Source organism: Thunnus maccoyii, chromosome 16 (assembly GCF_910596095.1).
Source record: "Thunnus maccoyii chromosome 16, fThuMac1.1, whole genome shotgun sequence".
NCBI classification, from domain to species: domain Eukaryota; kingdom Metazoa; phylum Chordata; class Actinopteri; order Scombriformes; family Scombridae; genus Thunnus; species Thunnus maccoyii.
In genome coordinates, this window is record NC_056548.1 from 21,047,227 (window position 1) to 21,063,406 (window position 16,180).

General features: G+C 42.4%; 1 protein-coding gene across 1 annotated transcript in view; it reads right to left on the bottom strand.

Moving 5' to 3' along the window:
- The window catches only part of runx3 (RUNX family transcription factor 3), a 49,642-nt gene that overhangs the window by 21,336 nt on the left and 12,126 nt on the right, over positions 1–16,180 (bottom strand). Inside the window, exons 3-5 of the mRNA XM_042389011.1 lie at positions 8,980–9,221; positions 8,070–8,226; positions 6,453–6,557 (exon numbers count right to left, since the gene is read on the bottom strand). Coding sequence (XP_042244945.1) covers positions 6,453–6,557; positions 8,070–8,226; positions 8,980–9,221 — 504 coding nt within the window. The remainder of the gene's footprint in view (positions 1–6,452; positions 6,558–8,069; positions 8,227–8,979; positions 9,222–16,180) is intronic.

A 16,180-nucleotide genomic window follows, 5' to 3' on the forward strand; every position in this document is an offset into this window, starting at 1 on the left:
AATGGCTCCCTCCTGTATGGGTCAGAGTAAATAAGGAAGAGTGAGCACACACAGAGTGGGCATTTTACTTCCCTTCATAGGTAGGTAAACAGGAAAGACGCTTGGCTGATGAGTTTAGAGGGGAGTGGGTAGCGAGTAGGTGGAGAGACAGAGAGGGGGAGAGAGCTGACATTGGCCGAGTTTTTCAGCGATTCTCAGAAAATGTCTTTTCGCTGCCTCACTTGCATCATCAGAGTGAATTTAAAGTACTGTCTGGGATTGTCTGTGAATAATTTGGTAATTCCTACTGCGTCTGGGTGTTCTATCTGGCGTCAGCAAATATAGGGTGGAAATTTTAGTCTGAGTGGAAAAAGAAAGGGCATTTCACCCCGAGGCTATTGTGTGTCTCGACAGTCATCAACTGGCCTGAGGAGTAGACATCGCGCCGTTTCAAAATGTTAAACAATGTTCTTCTTTTTTCCTGTTTTTAGCAGAGACTTGTGCATTGACGCTGCAGCAGCATGCCGAAGAGAAAATAGAGGCAGCGAGGAGAGAAAAGAAGAAAAGTGCCAGCAATAGACTAATGGGTATATTTTCTTTGTTTATATCTCTGCTTAGTTGAGGTATTTAGACTAATTAGCTCTGCTTTCACAGGAAAGCCTAAGCACAAAAGCCCAAGTAGGATTACCAACAGCTGTGCGTGTATGTGTGTGTGTCTGTATGTGTGTATTAGCCCTCAAAGGGAGTTAGCCTCAAAGCTTCTAGATGTGGTTAAGGTGGCAACAGTGGTCAAAAAGCTTCCATCTCAGTCCTTTATTTACCCTCCCACAACAAAATTTGATTATATTAAAGATGCTTTCATGTCTGTCCTATTACGCTTTATTGACTCTGTAAGCAACAGTCCCACAGTCATTCATATCGAACATAAAAATGTCCTAAAAGGTCATTAACAACGGAGTGTGCAGAGACAACCTAAGGACAATTTTCTCATCCGCCACCCATCACAAGCCTCAGACCTCAGAATGTGTTGATTGTTTTGTCCTAGAACACAAGTTCCTCTCTGAAATCAGTCCAGACCTATTCAACATACACTGCTGCATTCCAGCGGATTTATCAGTTGGCCAATATTTGCTCTACTTCTAATCACTGAGGCCAAGTATGACGCGTCTGGAGTGACCCCAGGGAAGGAGAACGCCACAGTCGCTGGCCTCCAGTCACGGCAGACGCCACAGTGTCATTTCTTTGACGACATAAAATCTTCCCTTTATCTGTTCCCATCTGTCTGTGAGTGGTATTAAGGCACACTATGTTCTATAAAATCATAAATTAGGTGGTCATGAGCTTGATCGTCCACTATTTGTGTGTGTGTGTGTGTGTGTGTTTGTGTGTGTGTGTGTGTGTGTGTGTGTGTGTGTGTGTGTGTGTATGTGTGTGTGTGCATAGACCACTATGTGTCCAGGTTATACATCTGGGTGTCATGATAAGCCATTAGCAGTCAGGAAAGCACCCAGCGTCAGACATGCCACTGTTTTTCTCCTCCCCTGGCACTGATACACCTGTAGGCCTTTCTTTCAAAGACAGCCATCTCCATTTTCAAACATCAAAGTTGCCTTTGAGAGAGCAATTCGCACTGAGGGTGAGCCTTTCATGTGATTTGTGGGGCATGGGCGTGGCCCGCAGGGGCCGACTTAAAGAGATGGACGCACCTGGCAGGTGCGTGAGCTGAGCACCTGCACACGCAAATGCATACGCAGCAACACACATGCATGCTATCCTTTTGTTTACTCTAAAGAGAGACTGCAATATCACAGGAAAAATAACACAGCAAATGTCATTGTTTGTCTATTTGCATACTTTGTACAGTCTGTGTGCCAAATGCAAATAGAATCAACCCGCCAACTCCAACATGCACCCCCGACTCCCCCCCCACGCCCGCCATTCTCCTCCTGTAGCTGTGTGAACACACCCAGCCGAATAAATAGAGGCAACAAAACACGACAGCACTTGTGTGATTTCGGTGGATGTGCGGGCCTGTGGGTGGGAAAGTGTGTGTGTGTGTGACATGCTCTACCACAATGTATGCCGGTGTAACATATACATTGTACAATTAGGTTAGCTTTTAGGGTGTATTCATGTATCATTTTCTTGTGTCATCAGACAAATTACCACGTTGACCTCGCTGAGGTATCGAACAACTAGCTCCCACATCCTCAACATTCAATAAACTCTCTCCTACTTCTAGCTTTCTTCTAACACCACAGACATGTGAGTGGGAGCAGAAAGGGTCTGAAAGGTTTCGATGTTGATGAAAAAAATTATAATAAATAAATGAAATACTAAACACCTACCAGCGCCCTTTGCTGAGTGGGCTGGACTGTTTGCCTTCATTTGAATTAGAGTGAGAAATGTGGATAGTCAAAAGGTTGCACTCTCATTGGCCAATCAGAAAATTGTTCATTGTAATTCAAGTATCACACATTTTGAATTGACCTTTGAGTGTTGATTTTCACACTTAGGCAAACGGCTTCTGTTCTGAGAGAGTCACAATAGTGACCTTTTCTTCTACTTTTTTTTTTTCTTGCTTCACTTTCAAAATCAATCATGCATACATTTTATTTAAACATATTTCATTTTTTCCCCTCCACATCTTCAGATCTTTTCTGCAAAAGCGTTGCTTTTGAAGCGTGCAGAAAGTTTTTTTTTTTTAAACTCATTGACAAACTTAACTTTCTATGAAATGTTTTTTTTATATGTTTAAATACTCAGGCTCAAAAAAAAGTGACATACACCCCACCCCTTTCCTTGTGCAAATTATTTATGAACATTATTTCACAAGCTCAAAATATTTCTGACCCTTTTTTGATCTCTGTAACCCAGCCTGTCCTGTGGTGAGTTCATCATTTCTTCCTTTCTTAAATAGGCAGCGGCTGATGTCATATATAAGTGAGGGAGTGAGAGGGACACCAAATATATAGTTGTGGATTAATTGGTGTGAATAACCCTGCAGGGTTGTGGTAGGAAGGTGTCCGATAGCAGCAACAAACAGGGAGGGTCTCGACACTTAAGTCATCTGCTTTCATATTTATTTATTCGTTTTGCGTTTCTCCCTTTTCGTAGCTCAGCGTGTCCTTTCTTGTTGTTGGAAGCCGCATATTGTTAAAACCGCTTCTCACACAGAAGTGGAGCGGGAGCTTCTGCTTGCAACAGTTGTGCTTCCAGTTTGGCCTCAGCAGAAGTGTGATAATATAGTATGACAGATAGTTGGGGGAGTGGGGGGTGGAGTGGGGTATGATGACGAATGCCGGATGTGTGATGAGGAAATCAGCAGCAAGGGAGACAAAAATACTTAGCTGAACATTTAGCCTACTTTCTGTTCATGATCAGAATAGTGCCTGTGTGTGTGTTTATATCCATTTACATGTGTGTGTGTGTGAGGCGGAGGATGGAGCATGTGAGAATATGTATTCATTTGTGCCCATCTGCGTGTATAGGCCTACTTTGTTACATTGCCGCAGGCGAGTCGCCGCTCGCTGGAGTCCTGTCCGTCAGGTTCTCCTGACTGGATCAGTAAACATTAATGAAACCACCACCACCACCACCCCCCCCTCCTCCCCCTCCTCCCCCTCCCCCCCCCCCCACATCGGTGCCAGCTCCTGCCGCGGCTCGGCAGGCAGCCATGCAAATGCAGCCCCTACACAAACAGCCTGTAAAGCTCAGTGCAGGCTGGCCCAGCAGCCTGCCAGCCTGCGGACAGGTGAACACGGCGCGGCCAAGTTAGGCTTCAGGCTGTCTGCACTCTATGAATGATAACAAAAAAGTGAGGTATACAGATGATGAAAAATTAAAAAACAAACGGGATGAAAGCAGCGTTGGAATAGCTATATAACTATCCCTGAGGATGAGAGTTATAATGAAAAAATGCTGTTAGTTTTATGTGTTGGCAAAAGTGCCTCTCTGCTTTGGCTCGAAACGTTGTACAGCCGATATAATGTGGTGCCTTGTGGTTAGAGAAGAATCTAATTATTTTTATGGTCCTAATAATGTCTGAATGGTAGTGTGTGTTCCTGTGCTTTGACTGCACAGGGACATGACTGATATTATAGGCTACTCTTAGAATGTGCTTCTTTATGAGAGCTCCTTTATCTCATCTTGCGAGCGATTTTCTATTTTTGAAGCCACGAGTCCTTCAAAAGAATGAAGTGGACTGAAAACTCATCTCAGTCTCAGATCTGACAGCTCATTCAGACCAATATAATCAACAATATAAATATGCTGTGCGTTCAAAAATGCTTTTTCTATTAACTGCGATCAGCTGTTTGAATTTCCTGTGTGGTGCCGGGTCTGTTTTCACTGCGGAGTAACTGGATGTATTATTCATATTTCAGATAAGCTTTGCCATTGAAACATTTGCACAAATCTAACAATCTCTGGTTCCAGGGGGTTAAGCTGAGTGAGGTACATATTGAAATAATATTCAGATGCATTTTTTTTTTTTAAATCAGCTATTGCAGAAGTTTATTTTCTGTCTTTCCATGAATTCCCTCTCAGCACCGTGTAACAGAGTTTAATGGAGCCCTAAATTCCTCCTGCCCTATATTAAACAGTGTCACCTTATAGCACCCAGCGCCAGTGTAAAAGTAGCACGGCCACTCTGACGCCTCAGCTGGAGCCGTAACTTGTTGACAGACAGACAGGAGACGTCCTTAATGCACACAGTTATTTCAAGCGGAGACGATCGCAGATGCAGACGAGAACGCACTCATGCACAGACGCACACGTTCAACTTTTTCATTTCTTTCTCCTGCAAACCAAAGACTATAAAATTGAAACCATCCACACACACATACATACAGTGTTTATTATTATCTAGTCCCTCCCTCCGTTGCAGTCACTGTTCTCTTTTATGCCTCTGTAAATAGCGTCCAGCCTGGCAGGAGGGGTGAGGTCCCCTCTCTATGTGCCCCTCGGCTTCTTCTCTGCCAGGCATACCCCCCCCTCCTCCTCCTCCCTACCACCACCACCACCACCACCACCACCCCCCATGTGGCACTTGCTACCTTTCTCTCTTTTGCCTGAGCTAAATCCACCCTGTCCCAAATATCCCCCTGCACAGATATGAGCACAAGCCTCAGCCACCCACTCGATGGGACACTTCTAAAACTCTGCGCACTAGAACCATTAAAAGCTGGACCTCTCCATAGAAATCATCATGAAATCTTATACCTTCTCGTCTATCCCACCTTGGGCTCAACAAAAAAAATTCATGCATGCATTCAGAAAAAGCTCCAGCCATCAGCCCCTGACTCATCTGAGTAACACTACCCTCTCACACCAGCAGTATTAAACCACATGTAGCTGCGGCTGACCGGTGGCGCTAACAGCTTTAGCACGCCGGGCCTCCCTGCCAGGGCTAACAGTGGCCCGGAGTCTGCCCCGTGTTAAATCAACGAGCCACTTATGTGGTCGGGTCAGGTACGACCCTTCTGACCAGCACTGGGGAAGGTAGGGGTGAGGGGTGGGTGAGGAGGAAGGGAGGGGGGAGGGGTTGGGGGGGGATCCACTGAGCTGAGCCACCTGCGGCTTGGAGACTCACTTAGCTCCTCTTAGCGGTCTTGGGTTATGCCTTAATATGCTTTACAGTTTCCTCTGACTGGGCCTGTCCATGTGGCCCTGCTACACACACACGCACACACATATCAGATCATGGTCACTTTCGGGGACATTGCATAGACTTACATTAATTTCCTGGAGACTTACCCTAACCCTAACCAATAACCACTACTACTTGCCTAACCCTAACCTCAACCACTGACCCAAAAAAATCAGCTTTTCCCCAACTGGGGACGTGGCTTTTGCCCCCAAATTGACAAGTTGTCCCCAATTAAATGATCCTACGTTGAAATGTGTCCCCAAAAGTAGCTTATGAAAGACCACACACACATATAAACCAGATCAAGAATACTTGTGACGATAATATACTGCCCTACTTTTATTCTAGAGACCTATCACAACCACTACAAGAATAACTAGTTTTAATTCTGATCTTAACCCTTAAACAGATTCAGTGGAAACCGGATTGTTTTTGATGGTGTGAACAGATTTTTACCCCCCTCCCCCCCTTCCCCCCCTGAATGTGACGACTTTCTAACTGACACACACACACACACACACACACACACACACACACACACACACACACACACACACACACACACGCTCACAGTGTTAGATTTTCATATATTATCTGCATATGACTCACGCAGACCTTTCAGCTTGTAGAGTCACTGACACCCCCCACTTTCAGAACCAGGAATAGCTGCTTCAACTGGGTGGCTCTGCAGCCCTCACATCACACCACAATGCATTTCAGAAACAACAATAGTAGTGTTTGTGTGATGTGTGTGTGTGTGTGTTTGTGTGTTTGTGTGTGTGTGTGTGTGTGTGTGTGTGTGTGTGTGTGTGTGTGTACTCACTGCGTGGTTCCCGGGGCCCATCTACAGTGACTTTGATGGCGCGGTGGTAGGTGGCCACTTGTGGCGGTCCGGTGAACACAGTGATGGTCAGAGTGAAGCTCTTTCCTGCACACAGCATCATGTCCGTGAGTTTTATGAGATTTATAACATGTTTGATTTCACCTTCATAAACTGCCTTTTCTTATTTATTTATGAAACTTTGTTTTCTTTTCTTTGTAACAATACCTCACTTGTTCAACTTCAAATCATCACCGGCTTTTGTCCCGCTGAAGCCTTTGAATTAAAAAAAAAAAAAAAAGAAGCCACGGACCACCTCTTTTGATGCGTCTGACTGTGGATATGATTTAGATTATTGAGGGAATGTGTTCCAGATTGTCCGAAAAGGCTTACAGCGATAGTTTATTGTTCAACAAGACAGGATCTTGCTCCCATCTGCATCAAAGTCCGTGCAGCGGGAAGAAAGCTGCATCATGCAGCGGGTCCGGTGCTTGTCTCCAGCTATGAGAAAGGCATCTCTTGTTAAAAAGAGACTGCGTGGGAGGAAAGTAAAAAGAAGAATCCTCGGGTGGGATAATTGACTACAGAAATTAACGGCATAGGCTCCTTTTTAATTCGGAGACAAGACCTATTTTCTATTTTTTAACTCACAATTATCTTCACAATAAAAAAGGCCACAAAAGGCCAGAAAGGGCTCTGAAGGGAATAAGAAAAATGCTTCTTTTAGTAGAAGAATTTTGGGAGCAAGCACTTTTAAAATATTCTCAGTCTGGGACATTTGAGCCTGAAAATGTAGAGCTTTTGATTTTCTCAATATAGCAAAACATATATTGCAGCAGGCCCGTGAGAACAGGCCCGTTGGTATGTGTTTTTTATACAACAATTAAACACAACGCCCATGATAAATACAGCGTATTACTCTATAAGCTTTATGGATCCTAAATGGTGGCGGGGATTGTTTGACAAATTGCCCCGGGACATGAATTGAGAGGTGGTTTTTTTCATCCATCCCGCAGACTTACACCACGTGGATAATTATCTGTATTCCCTGGATTAAGAAAATTACAGCCACATCGCAACTGTGCACCGTGACGCAGGCCAGATGTTTCAGATGACACCCATGAACGTCAGTTGGCACAGTGAGGGCACTCGCCGTACCCATACCTAAATGATTCCACATTTGGTCTTCTTGCGGTTTTTATCTTTGGAATAACAGAAATGAGGCCCAAATTTACAGAAATTTATTTAAAAAGCCATATTTTCAGGAACATACTGCATCACTGTTACCTATTTGAGTCTCTGTGCAACGTGTTTGGTGACCTAGACGCAAAATAATTTATCACATTCACTAAAAAATAATAATGTGCTGTCAGTTCTCTGTCACCTAGACGTAGAAATATGATCCACTATAATTATTATAAGCGTATATGTGTCTGCAAATGGCATAACAGCCAGAATCTTTGCCATTCTATGTGTGTGTGTGTGTGTGTGTGTGTGTGTGTATGTGTGTGTGTGTGTGTGTGCACGTGTGTGTGTGTGTGTGTGTGTGTTTGTTTGCAGGTCGATGTATGTGTGCGTATGTGTGAGAGAAGGAGAGAAAAAAAAAGAGACTGAGCTCACCTCGTCCGCTCCTGCCTACGAAGCGCAGGTCGTTGAAACGGGCCACCTGGTTCTTCATCACGGCGGAAGCGTTCCTCAACTCGGCCGAATAGTTCTCGTCGTTGCCGGCCATCACGGTGACCAGAGTCCCGTCGGGGACGTCACCGAGAGCCACCACCTGCATAAGCACGGAGAAAGCAGGCGGTCACTCTGGGTCACCAAACCAAATGCACACACTGCGCGCGTAAAACAGCATCCGGCTCCCATAATACTAAGCACGAATATCTTTTCAATTTGACCACAATGTAAACAACAAACTATTGCATAAATTGGTCGAAGGGGGGCGGGGAAGTGGGGGGGATGGCTAAAGCCTCCAGCGTACCCTTTTAACATTTAAATTAAAATTATGTAAATTTTATGTCACATACATTTTATTATCTTGTCCTTGTCCTGTTATTTATTTCCCTTGTGTTCTCATCTGATCTCGTCCAAACACATGATTATGACATTACACATAATATTGACATAAGCCACAGATATAAAGCACCTCAGTCTTATATTACATGGCCTAATACAAAAATAATTAGATAAAAATGTGTTCAGATCTGTTGTAATTTCAGACTTCTTGTCTGCAATAATTTTTGTCCTGATTTCGGATGTTATTATTCTGGATGGCGCATTTTACAGCCAATAAATACTAAACTTGTCTGAACATTTTAATAATGTATAATCAACAAACTGCAACATGCAAAAACACAGCGTCTACAGCCCAGTCTGATATATGAATAAATGAAACTAAGTAACCTATTTTTTTCCTTTTTTTTTAAATCCACAAAGCATTTCTCATACATAAACTACAGTCAGAAAGCCAGAGGGTGCGTACTTTAAAATAAAAATATTATAAAGGATAATTAGAAGCCATGTGTCTTGCCTTGAAAGCCACGGGGAGCGTCTTGTTGCACCTCCAGTGAGACGGGAGGACTGAGCAGAGGAAGTTGGGACTGTCGGTCCGCACCAGCTCGCCGGCGTGGTCCGCCAGGACGTCTACCACGTTCCTGGTGTCCGGTCTTGACCTGAGGGGCCCCGGGGTGGCCATGGCCCCGTTGCCGTCTCCAATCTTACTGCAGGGGAAGGACGTGGAGGGCGGCGTGAACCGTCTGGTGGTGGGCGGCTCTACGGGAATATGCATCACAACAGCTTGGGTCAGTGCCACCTGACTGGGTTGTATCACACGTGCAGGACTCTTTGGGGGGAAAAACAGTTTGTTTTCCTCCAGACGCTGATGGTCTCAGGAGTCCACTGTGAGCGCAAAGGATGGAGGCGAGAGCGCACTAAGTCTGAGTGAAAAGAGAGCCTCGCTACCTTAACCGAAACAATAAGCTGATGACTGTGTGCTAGATCATCTGCACAGGATGTGTCAGCCCGACGAACATCAGGGTTGCTCTGTTTATTAAAACCGCACAAACAAAAGCTCTCCAAAGTCTCTTACAGTTCTGTACTTGTCTTAGATCGGCGCTCTTATCTAACGCACATTGATGGACAATTTCAGCCGCGTGTAAACAATATATCAACACCACACAAACTGCTGGAACTCTCACTTCTAAAATCTAAAATGAATCCCCTAAATAATTCAGTCCCGATCAGAGACAGTCTCTTGGCAATGATCAGGTAATCCAGCCGTGGTGTAAAAAGTAAGACAATCCAGCTGACTGGCGCTCTCGGCTAAACTTTTTAGAAAGTGATCTCGACTAAACTGCCAGACTTTGCCAGACGCGTCTTCAGATCTCACCAGCCTCCTCTGAAAACGCCGAGAAAACTCTCTCTCAAACCCGAATATCTACAGTCAAACTGAAGTCGCAGAAGCTCATCAGTGTCCTTTTCCTGCGTAAAAGTTCTTCCAACTTTATCCTCGTTGGATCTCCTCCTCAAAAAAAAAAAAAAAAAAAAAAACAACAACCCAGCGTTATTCTGGCGATTACAGGAACTGTCCCGTCACTCCAGATGGATTTCCTTTAACGTTATCCTTTAGCGCAGGGTTACAGGGCGCAAGAAGGAGCCGTGAGGCTGAACGGAGTGCAGAGTGCCGAGATATTATTTTACCCGAGTCATTTTAGTGTTTAGTAGTTGGGAGTGTGGAGATGACTTCCACCAATGAATCTGCTGGGTTGGGCTTTCATCAGACCAATCACACTCTCTGGTTCGCTTTTTTTTCACCAGTTTACTGCTGTCACACACGAGCTGAATTATTGATACATATCTCACAGCTTTTCTTTCTGCTTTTATACAACATATATATATATATATTAACAGGGAGAAATAGAAACTTTATGAATTATGAGGATTTTTTTGTTTTATAGAGAGGCATATTTAGTCTTGAACTGCATAAAGAATTATTTGAACACAATTTGATTTGAAATTATAATCATTGGGCACCGTTTGTATGAAATGAAACAACAGTGTAAGTTATTAAATGTGATGGACTTTGACATGTTAAAAAAAAAAAAAAATCAGGTTTAATGCCAAACAAGCTCTGTGTTGAATCTGAATTAGGAGTCTGACAGGGGAACATAATAAACAGCTAATATAGAAGCAGAATTATCTGCACATGTGTCCTCGTCACAATCACAGCACCTGCTCTGACCTATTTTTATGTGAGCTGTTTATAATTGATCTAGAGAAGGATTTAGACTGCACAGACCTGTGCTGTTATTGTCATTTACTGCTTTTGAAGAGCTGTTGCATCTGGCGGCTTCATACCTTCACAGCAGGTAAATAACATTTTTTCATAAAGAGAAATTATGGGTTTAAGACAGATCCGTATCACTTTAATTGACCAAGATAAATTAATAAGAAAATTAAAGCAAACAGGCAAATGCGTTTTTTTTCCACATCAAAGGACATAACAGAGCAATAAGTGTGTGCCAGAGGCTGAATTCATTAGGAACCTGATCAAATGACGGCACACCCTGCGCGCCATCGGCCATGCTGCTTTCTGACACTAGTTGGCGCATTTGCCTTTTCAATCGCTGTCAGCTCAGACAGTCTGAGGCAGACATTTCACATCTGCTGCAGAGAAAAGGAAACTTTTATCTGTGCTGTAAGATAGACGGAAATCTGAATTAATTTCGACTTTAACCAAAGCAGCAAAACGAATCCTGTTCTTCAGATATTTTCATCACTGTAAGAAGTTCCGATGTCAGTTTTTTTTTCACTTTTTTTTTCTTTTTGCTTCAATCCGAATAAGCTTAATTATTTTTGAAGAAATGAAATAATTATATATGCGTTGACGATTATTCGTTTAATAAGCGCACATTGAAGCCATGTGATGGATTAGAGTTTACATTTCCATCGCTGATGCAGCATTTAGGGAATTCAGTGGCTCCTTGCATTGTGTGGCTTTTACTGTAGATGCATATATCATTTATCTAGAAGTAAACGCCGATTAAAATAATATATATGATTTTACTTTTGTAGGGTCTGTTGAGCACTGACAGAGTTTAAAATTATGACAGTTTACACGATTTTTAAAAGATTTTGCGACTTAACTGGTGCAGAAATTAATTAAGAAATCTCTCCCAGCTTTGATATAAAAAAAATCAACATTACACAAAAAACATGATGAAAATAATAACCGACTCAAATTCAAACAAATAAAAATAGTCAAAACAGGAAATTAAAAACTAAAAAGAAACATTGAATCGTCCATCTGGATTTTCGTTGAAGCGCATTTAAAATCAATTCAATCAATCGATAACACGTTTTGTTTTTCGTGCGCGTGCGCGTCTGCGTCGGGTTTTAAGTTGTTTTCTTGCACGAGAATAAATTAAGTGCAGGTAATTGGCGCGAGGAGTCATCGGATTGGCTTCAGATTTTCCTTTAATTTTCCTCCCCATCACAGTGGTCGAAGTCAGAGCCACAGACCGAGAGAGAAGCAGAGCAAAGATCTCAGAAAAAAAAAAAAAAAATGTGAACTGAAATTTCTAATTATGGAATAACGTTTGAACATCAGAGCTTTAGTTCATAGCAGTTTGTGTGGGATCACACCTGGCCACAAACCTCATGCTATCAGTGGTGATATCTCAATGCAGCATGCTCTAACACCTCTGTAGGAAAAGCAGAAACAAAAATCTACCTTTTATATATATATATATATATATATATATATATATATAAACCACTTATGAAAAATGTGAGAAAGTGTTTAAGAGTTTATCCAATTACTTAATTGAACATTTAATAAACATCTCCCATCTCTCTCTCTTCTCATTTTTAAATCTTTTTTTCTCTTTTTTTTTTTTTGAGCGCCTCTATGGGACTTTTGAGGTCACAGGAATATCAGCCTACAAACTCATTTAACACTCTGACACTCCCTGCTTGTTATCTAGGACAGTGTTTCTTGCTGCGGGGTCTGGTGAATCTAGGGGGTTACCAACAAAATAAAAATAACTCACTATTTAGATTAATTACACCAATCACAGAGTAATAAAATCATGATAATAAAGCCATAATCGTTATCACCATCTCCTGAATTCAGTAGACATGTATACAGTTGAATAACATCAATAGAAATGTTACTTTGTGAGATCCCTGAGGAGAGCCAACGTGGCCTACGGTGTGTCGATTCTGGTGTTTTTGACCAAAAGGGGAAGCCCAAATCACTGAGGCTCATCCAACAATTGCACTAAAACCACTCTACACAACAGCAACGGCAGCAGCAGCAGCAGCAGCAGCATCCCTCACAATCTCAACAGCAAAAACAAAATCACCTCTGATCAGCTCACCTATCGTGCGGCCTCTATTTCGAATAAAGCTCGAATGGGACAATGACAATGCTGTTGATATTTTAGTCATCCTCCTGCCCTGGTTCATTATTAATATGTGACCACACGCCCCAGCTATACCCTGCTCAGCTGTAATGTGCGCTCTGGGCGCCTGTCACATTTAGACCTCTGCATTTCAACATGCAGTTTCTACAGTTTCAGCCGCACAGGCATTTAGGACAGAGCCCGTCGTGCCCCTGAACGATTTTTAATGATCCGGGTGGGTTGAGCCTGAAATCAAGACAGAACTCCTGGAGGACACGTGAAACCCCAGACCCACCTCAAATAGGCCTCAGCATATACAATTTGTACCACTGAAGGATAAAAAAGAAAATGGATCCTTCAGATATAAATCAAGAAATCACATCATTGTTTACCGACGGTTACTCTGTGAAAACTTGTGACTGAGAGGTTGCCTTCTTCAACGTAGCCCGGCCCTGAAATCTGAATGTACGCTCATAACAAAAAAGGGCTCCCTGCGGTACCAGAAAGTGGTTTGTTGGCTATAAAGACCCCATGAAATCTTTCTGCAGTACCAAACCGGTCTAAACGGGACCTTTATGACACTTTAAAGAAACGTACAAAATTAAGTTTAACTAATAAGATTACTTGGAGTCTGTACAAAGAAACTCTCGAGATTCCTCCTCCTCCTCCTGTGTGTGTTTAAAACCAGTGGAAACCCCACTTACTTTAGGTTACATGTGTAATGAGTCAGATTGTAAAGGCTAATATGAGTATGATCCCCATTAGCAAAGAAACCCATGGAAGCCTTTGGGGTCTGTAAACTTATACCTGACTCTAAATGCCACCCACACTGCTTTCAGTGCCACTTAAAAGTCACTTTGAAGATGGGGACAGTCTCATATACGTGGAGATCCCTTTAAAGTTTTTCATTTTTTTTATTCTGAATATGATCCATTAGCCTGTGTAAACTCCTGGGCTATTTTCAGACTTGCACACATAAGCCTTTGGATGGGTAGCTATTCATTTGGAAAGGGGGCTATGGGGGCAATTAGAAATAGTTTGAGGTTCGGTGATGACATAAGACAAAGATTTCTATCTTTAGAGAAGCTGTGGCGGTCACACATTTCTGTACATTCACAAATTACAGGGCAAGCTTTGGCCCTCAACCCACCGAATGCATTCCTTCCGAAAAGTGTCTGCTCGAATTTCAGCCGGGGGTTTCTGCTCAGTGGAAATATGAGTGTTCTGAATGGACGACTTCTATGAAATGGAGTTTTATTCCTCTCGGATTAAATTAGCTCCACTTTGGGGCTCGGGGTATTTTTTTGTATGAATGATGAATTCTGCGGTGGCTGTGGAACGCCAGGCTTGTTTACCCTTCCCTCCTTTTTTTCTGAAATGTAGCTCGCTATGAAATGGACTTTTTCTGCTTGATATGACAAGAGTGTCTGTGATTAGACTCACAAGCATGATGTAAGTCACCAAAGCCATTTGTGCCAGTCCCCTCAAAGCCAAATCATATTCTAGCGTCGGAGTGTTTATATACACAAGTATATGGGGAAACTTTTAAACAACAGTGAGTGGGTACAGACTGTTTGGGTTTTGGGCTCTTGCTGCTCTGATGGCTGATTCTTTCTCAAATTTTGATTACATAATGTGTCAGCACATCACAATTGGTGGTCACTTTTGTCCATTTTGATGTTCAGACAGGAAAATATGAAACACATTGAACAATTTTGATCATATAAATTTGTATGTTATTTTTACTCCACCAAGGCTGTCTGTGTTAGTTTTAATGATCACTGGTATGCATATGTATACTCAAACTTTGTTTTAGGTCATAATGACCTCAAGAAACTTTATTTCTACTTTAATTTCTCTCGTTTCTTCTGTCGTTCGCTCCTTGTAGCACTTTATATATCCAGTAACTCATGAGTGTAGAGTGTCAGGTCCCAATTCCAGATCCTTGAAGGCGTTCAGAGTATATATTACACGAAAAATGATGAAGAGGATGGTGACATTTCCAAACCCAGCAGCTAATTACTATGCAAGAGTGATGAGTTGAGATGCGGCAAGTCACCAGAGGAGACAATGAGCACATTCATCTCATGCATCTTTAATACTCTGCTTACATTTTATAAAAGGTGCAGAGTGGAGCCAAGGGCTTATTAAAGCCCTCGGAATCAATTGAGCTGTATAATGGCTGTTGGGGGACGACTCCAACTCTGTTTTTATTTCTGTCTGCTGAATGTAAATGGACTTCTTAAAGACTACATTCATTTTCAAACGTGTCTGTCTATCTGTCACTTCATTTCATATCGAATGCATTACAGGATAAGTTTGGTAGTGGTGCCACATTGATGTTTCCCAATCCTCCAGAGCAGTGGTGGCAAGTAACTAAATACATTTACTTGAATATATCCATTTGCTGCTACTTTTTTACTCCACTATATTAGTTTGACAGCTGTTGTTACTTTTCAGGTTAATATTTTACATTTGAAAAAACATGTCATAAACTTATAAATACAATGCATTATAAAACCTTTTTGGCTTGTGTCTATCAGTTCACATGTCAGTGAGTTGTTAGCAATAGAAACAAAGACAGATTTCCCCTCTAAACCTCTCAGATGGCTTGTTTATGAATAGCTGTATGAGTCCCAAAAAGGTAAAAATATCCAATATTTAGAAGAAAAAAGGAGTTTTTTCTACTTTCCTAACTTTTTAATCATCTCACGACCCTTCAGATTTATCTTGTGGTCCTTTGGAGGGGCCAACCCACAGGTTGGAAACCACCGGACTAAACTAACACTATGAGAAATAGTGAAAACTAGCTCCACATTGACCTGATACAACAATAAAATGCTATATACACATTGATGCATCAGTAATAACAGTCTAATAATGTCATATATATAACAACATAAGAGTTACAGGGACTTTTTGCTGCTTTTGTTTTTGTTACTTCTGCTGAATGTACTTTTACTTGTATTGAAGTATTTCCACATATTGGTACATATGTAAAGGATCTGAGTACCTCTTCCATCACTGCTCTAGAGGGGGCTGCTGCAGATGAGATTTGGTGAGTGTGCATACGTGATTGCAAGATCAAACACACCTCTAGTTCTTAAACCCTCAAATCAGGACGCACTCTTTTTCTGTTGACAATAACAACCATGAAAGGCACAGTGAGACAATCCGATGGCCTCATTGTGATCGGCGTTCGGGGGTTGAACGTGGTCGGGGCCCCCTCCCTGCCCTTTCAGTGGCAGTTCAATGGTGCACACCACACCCGAGGCAGGCAAGGGAGGGGAGGGTGGGAGGGGGACTAGCTGTAAACCCCGGTGTCAT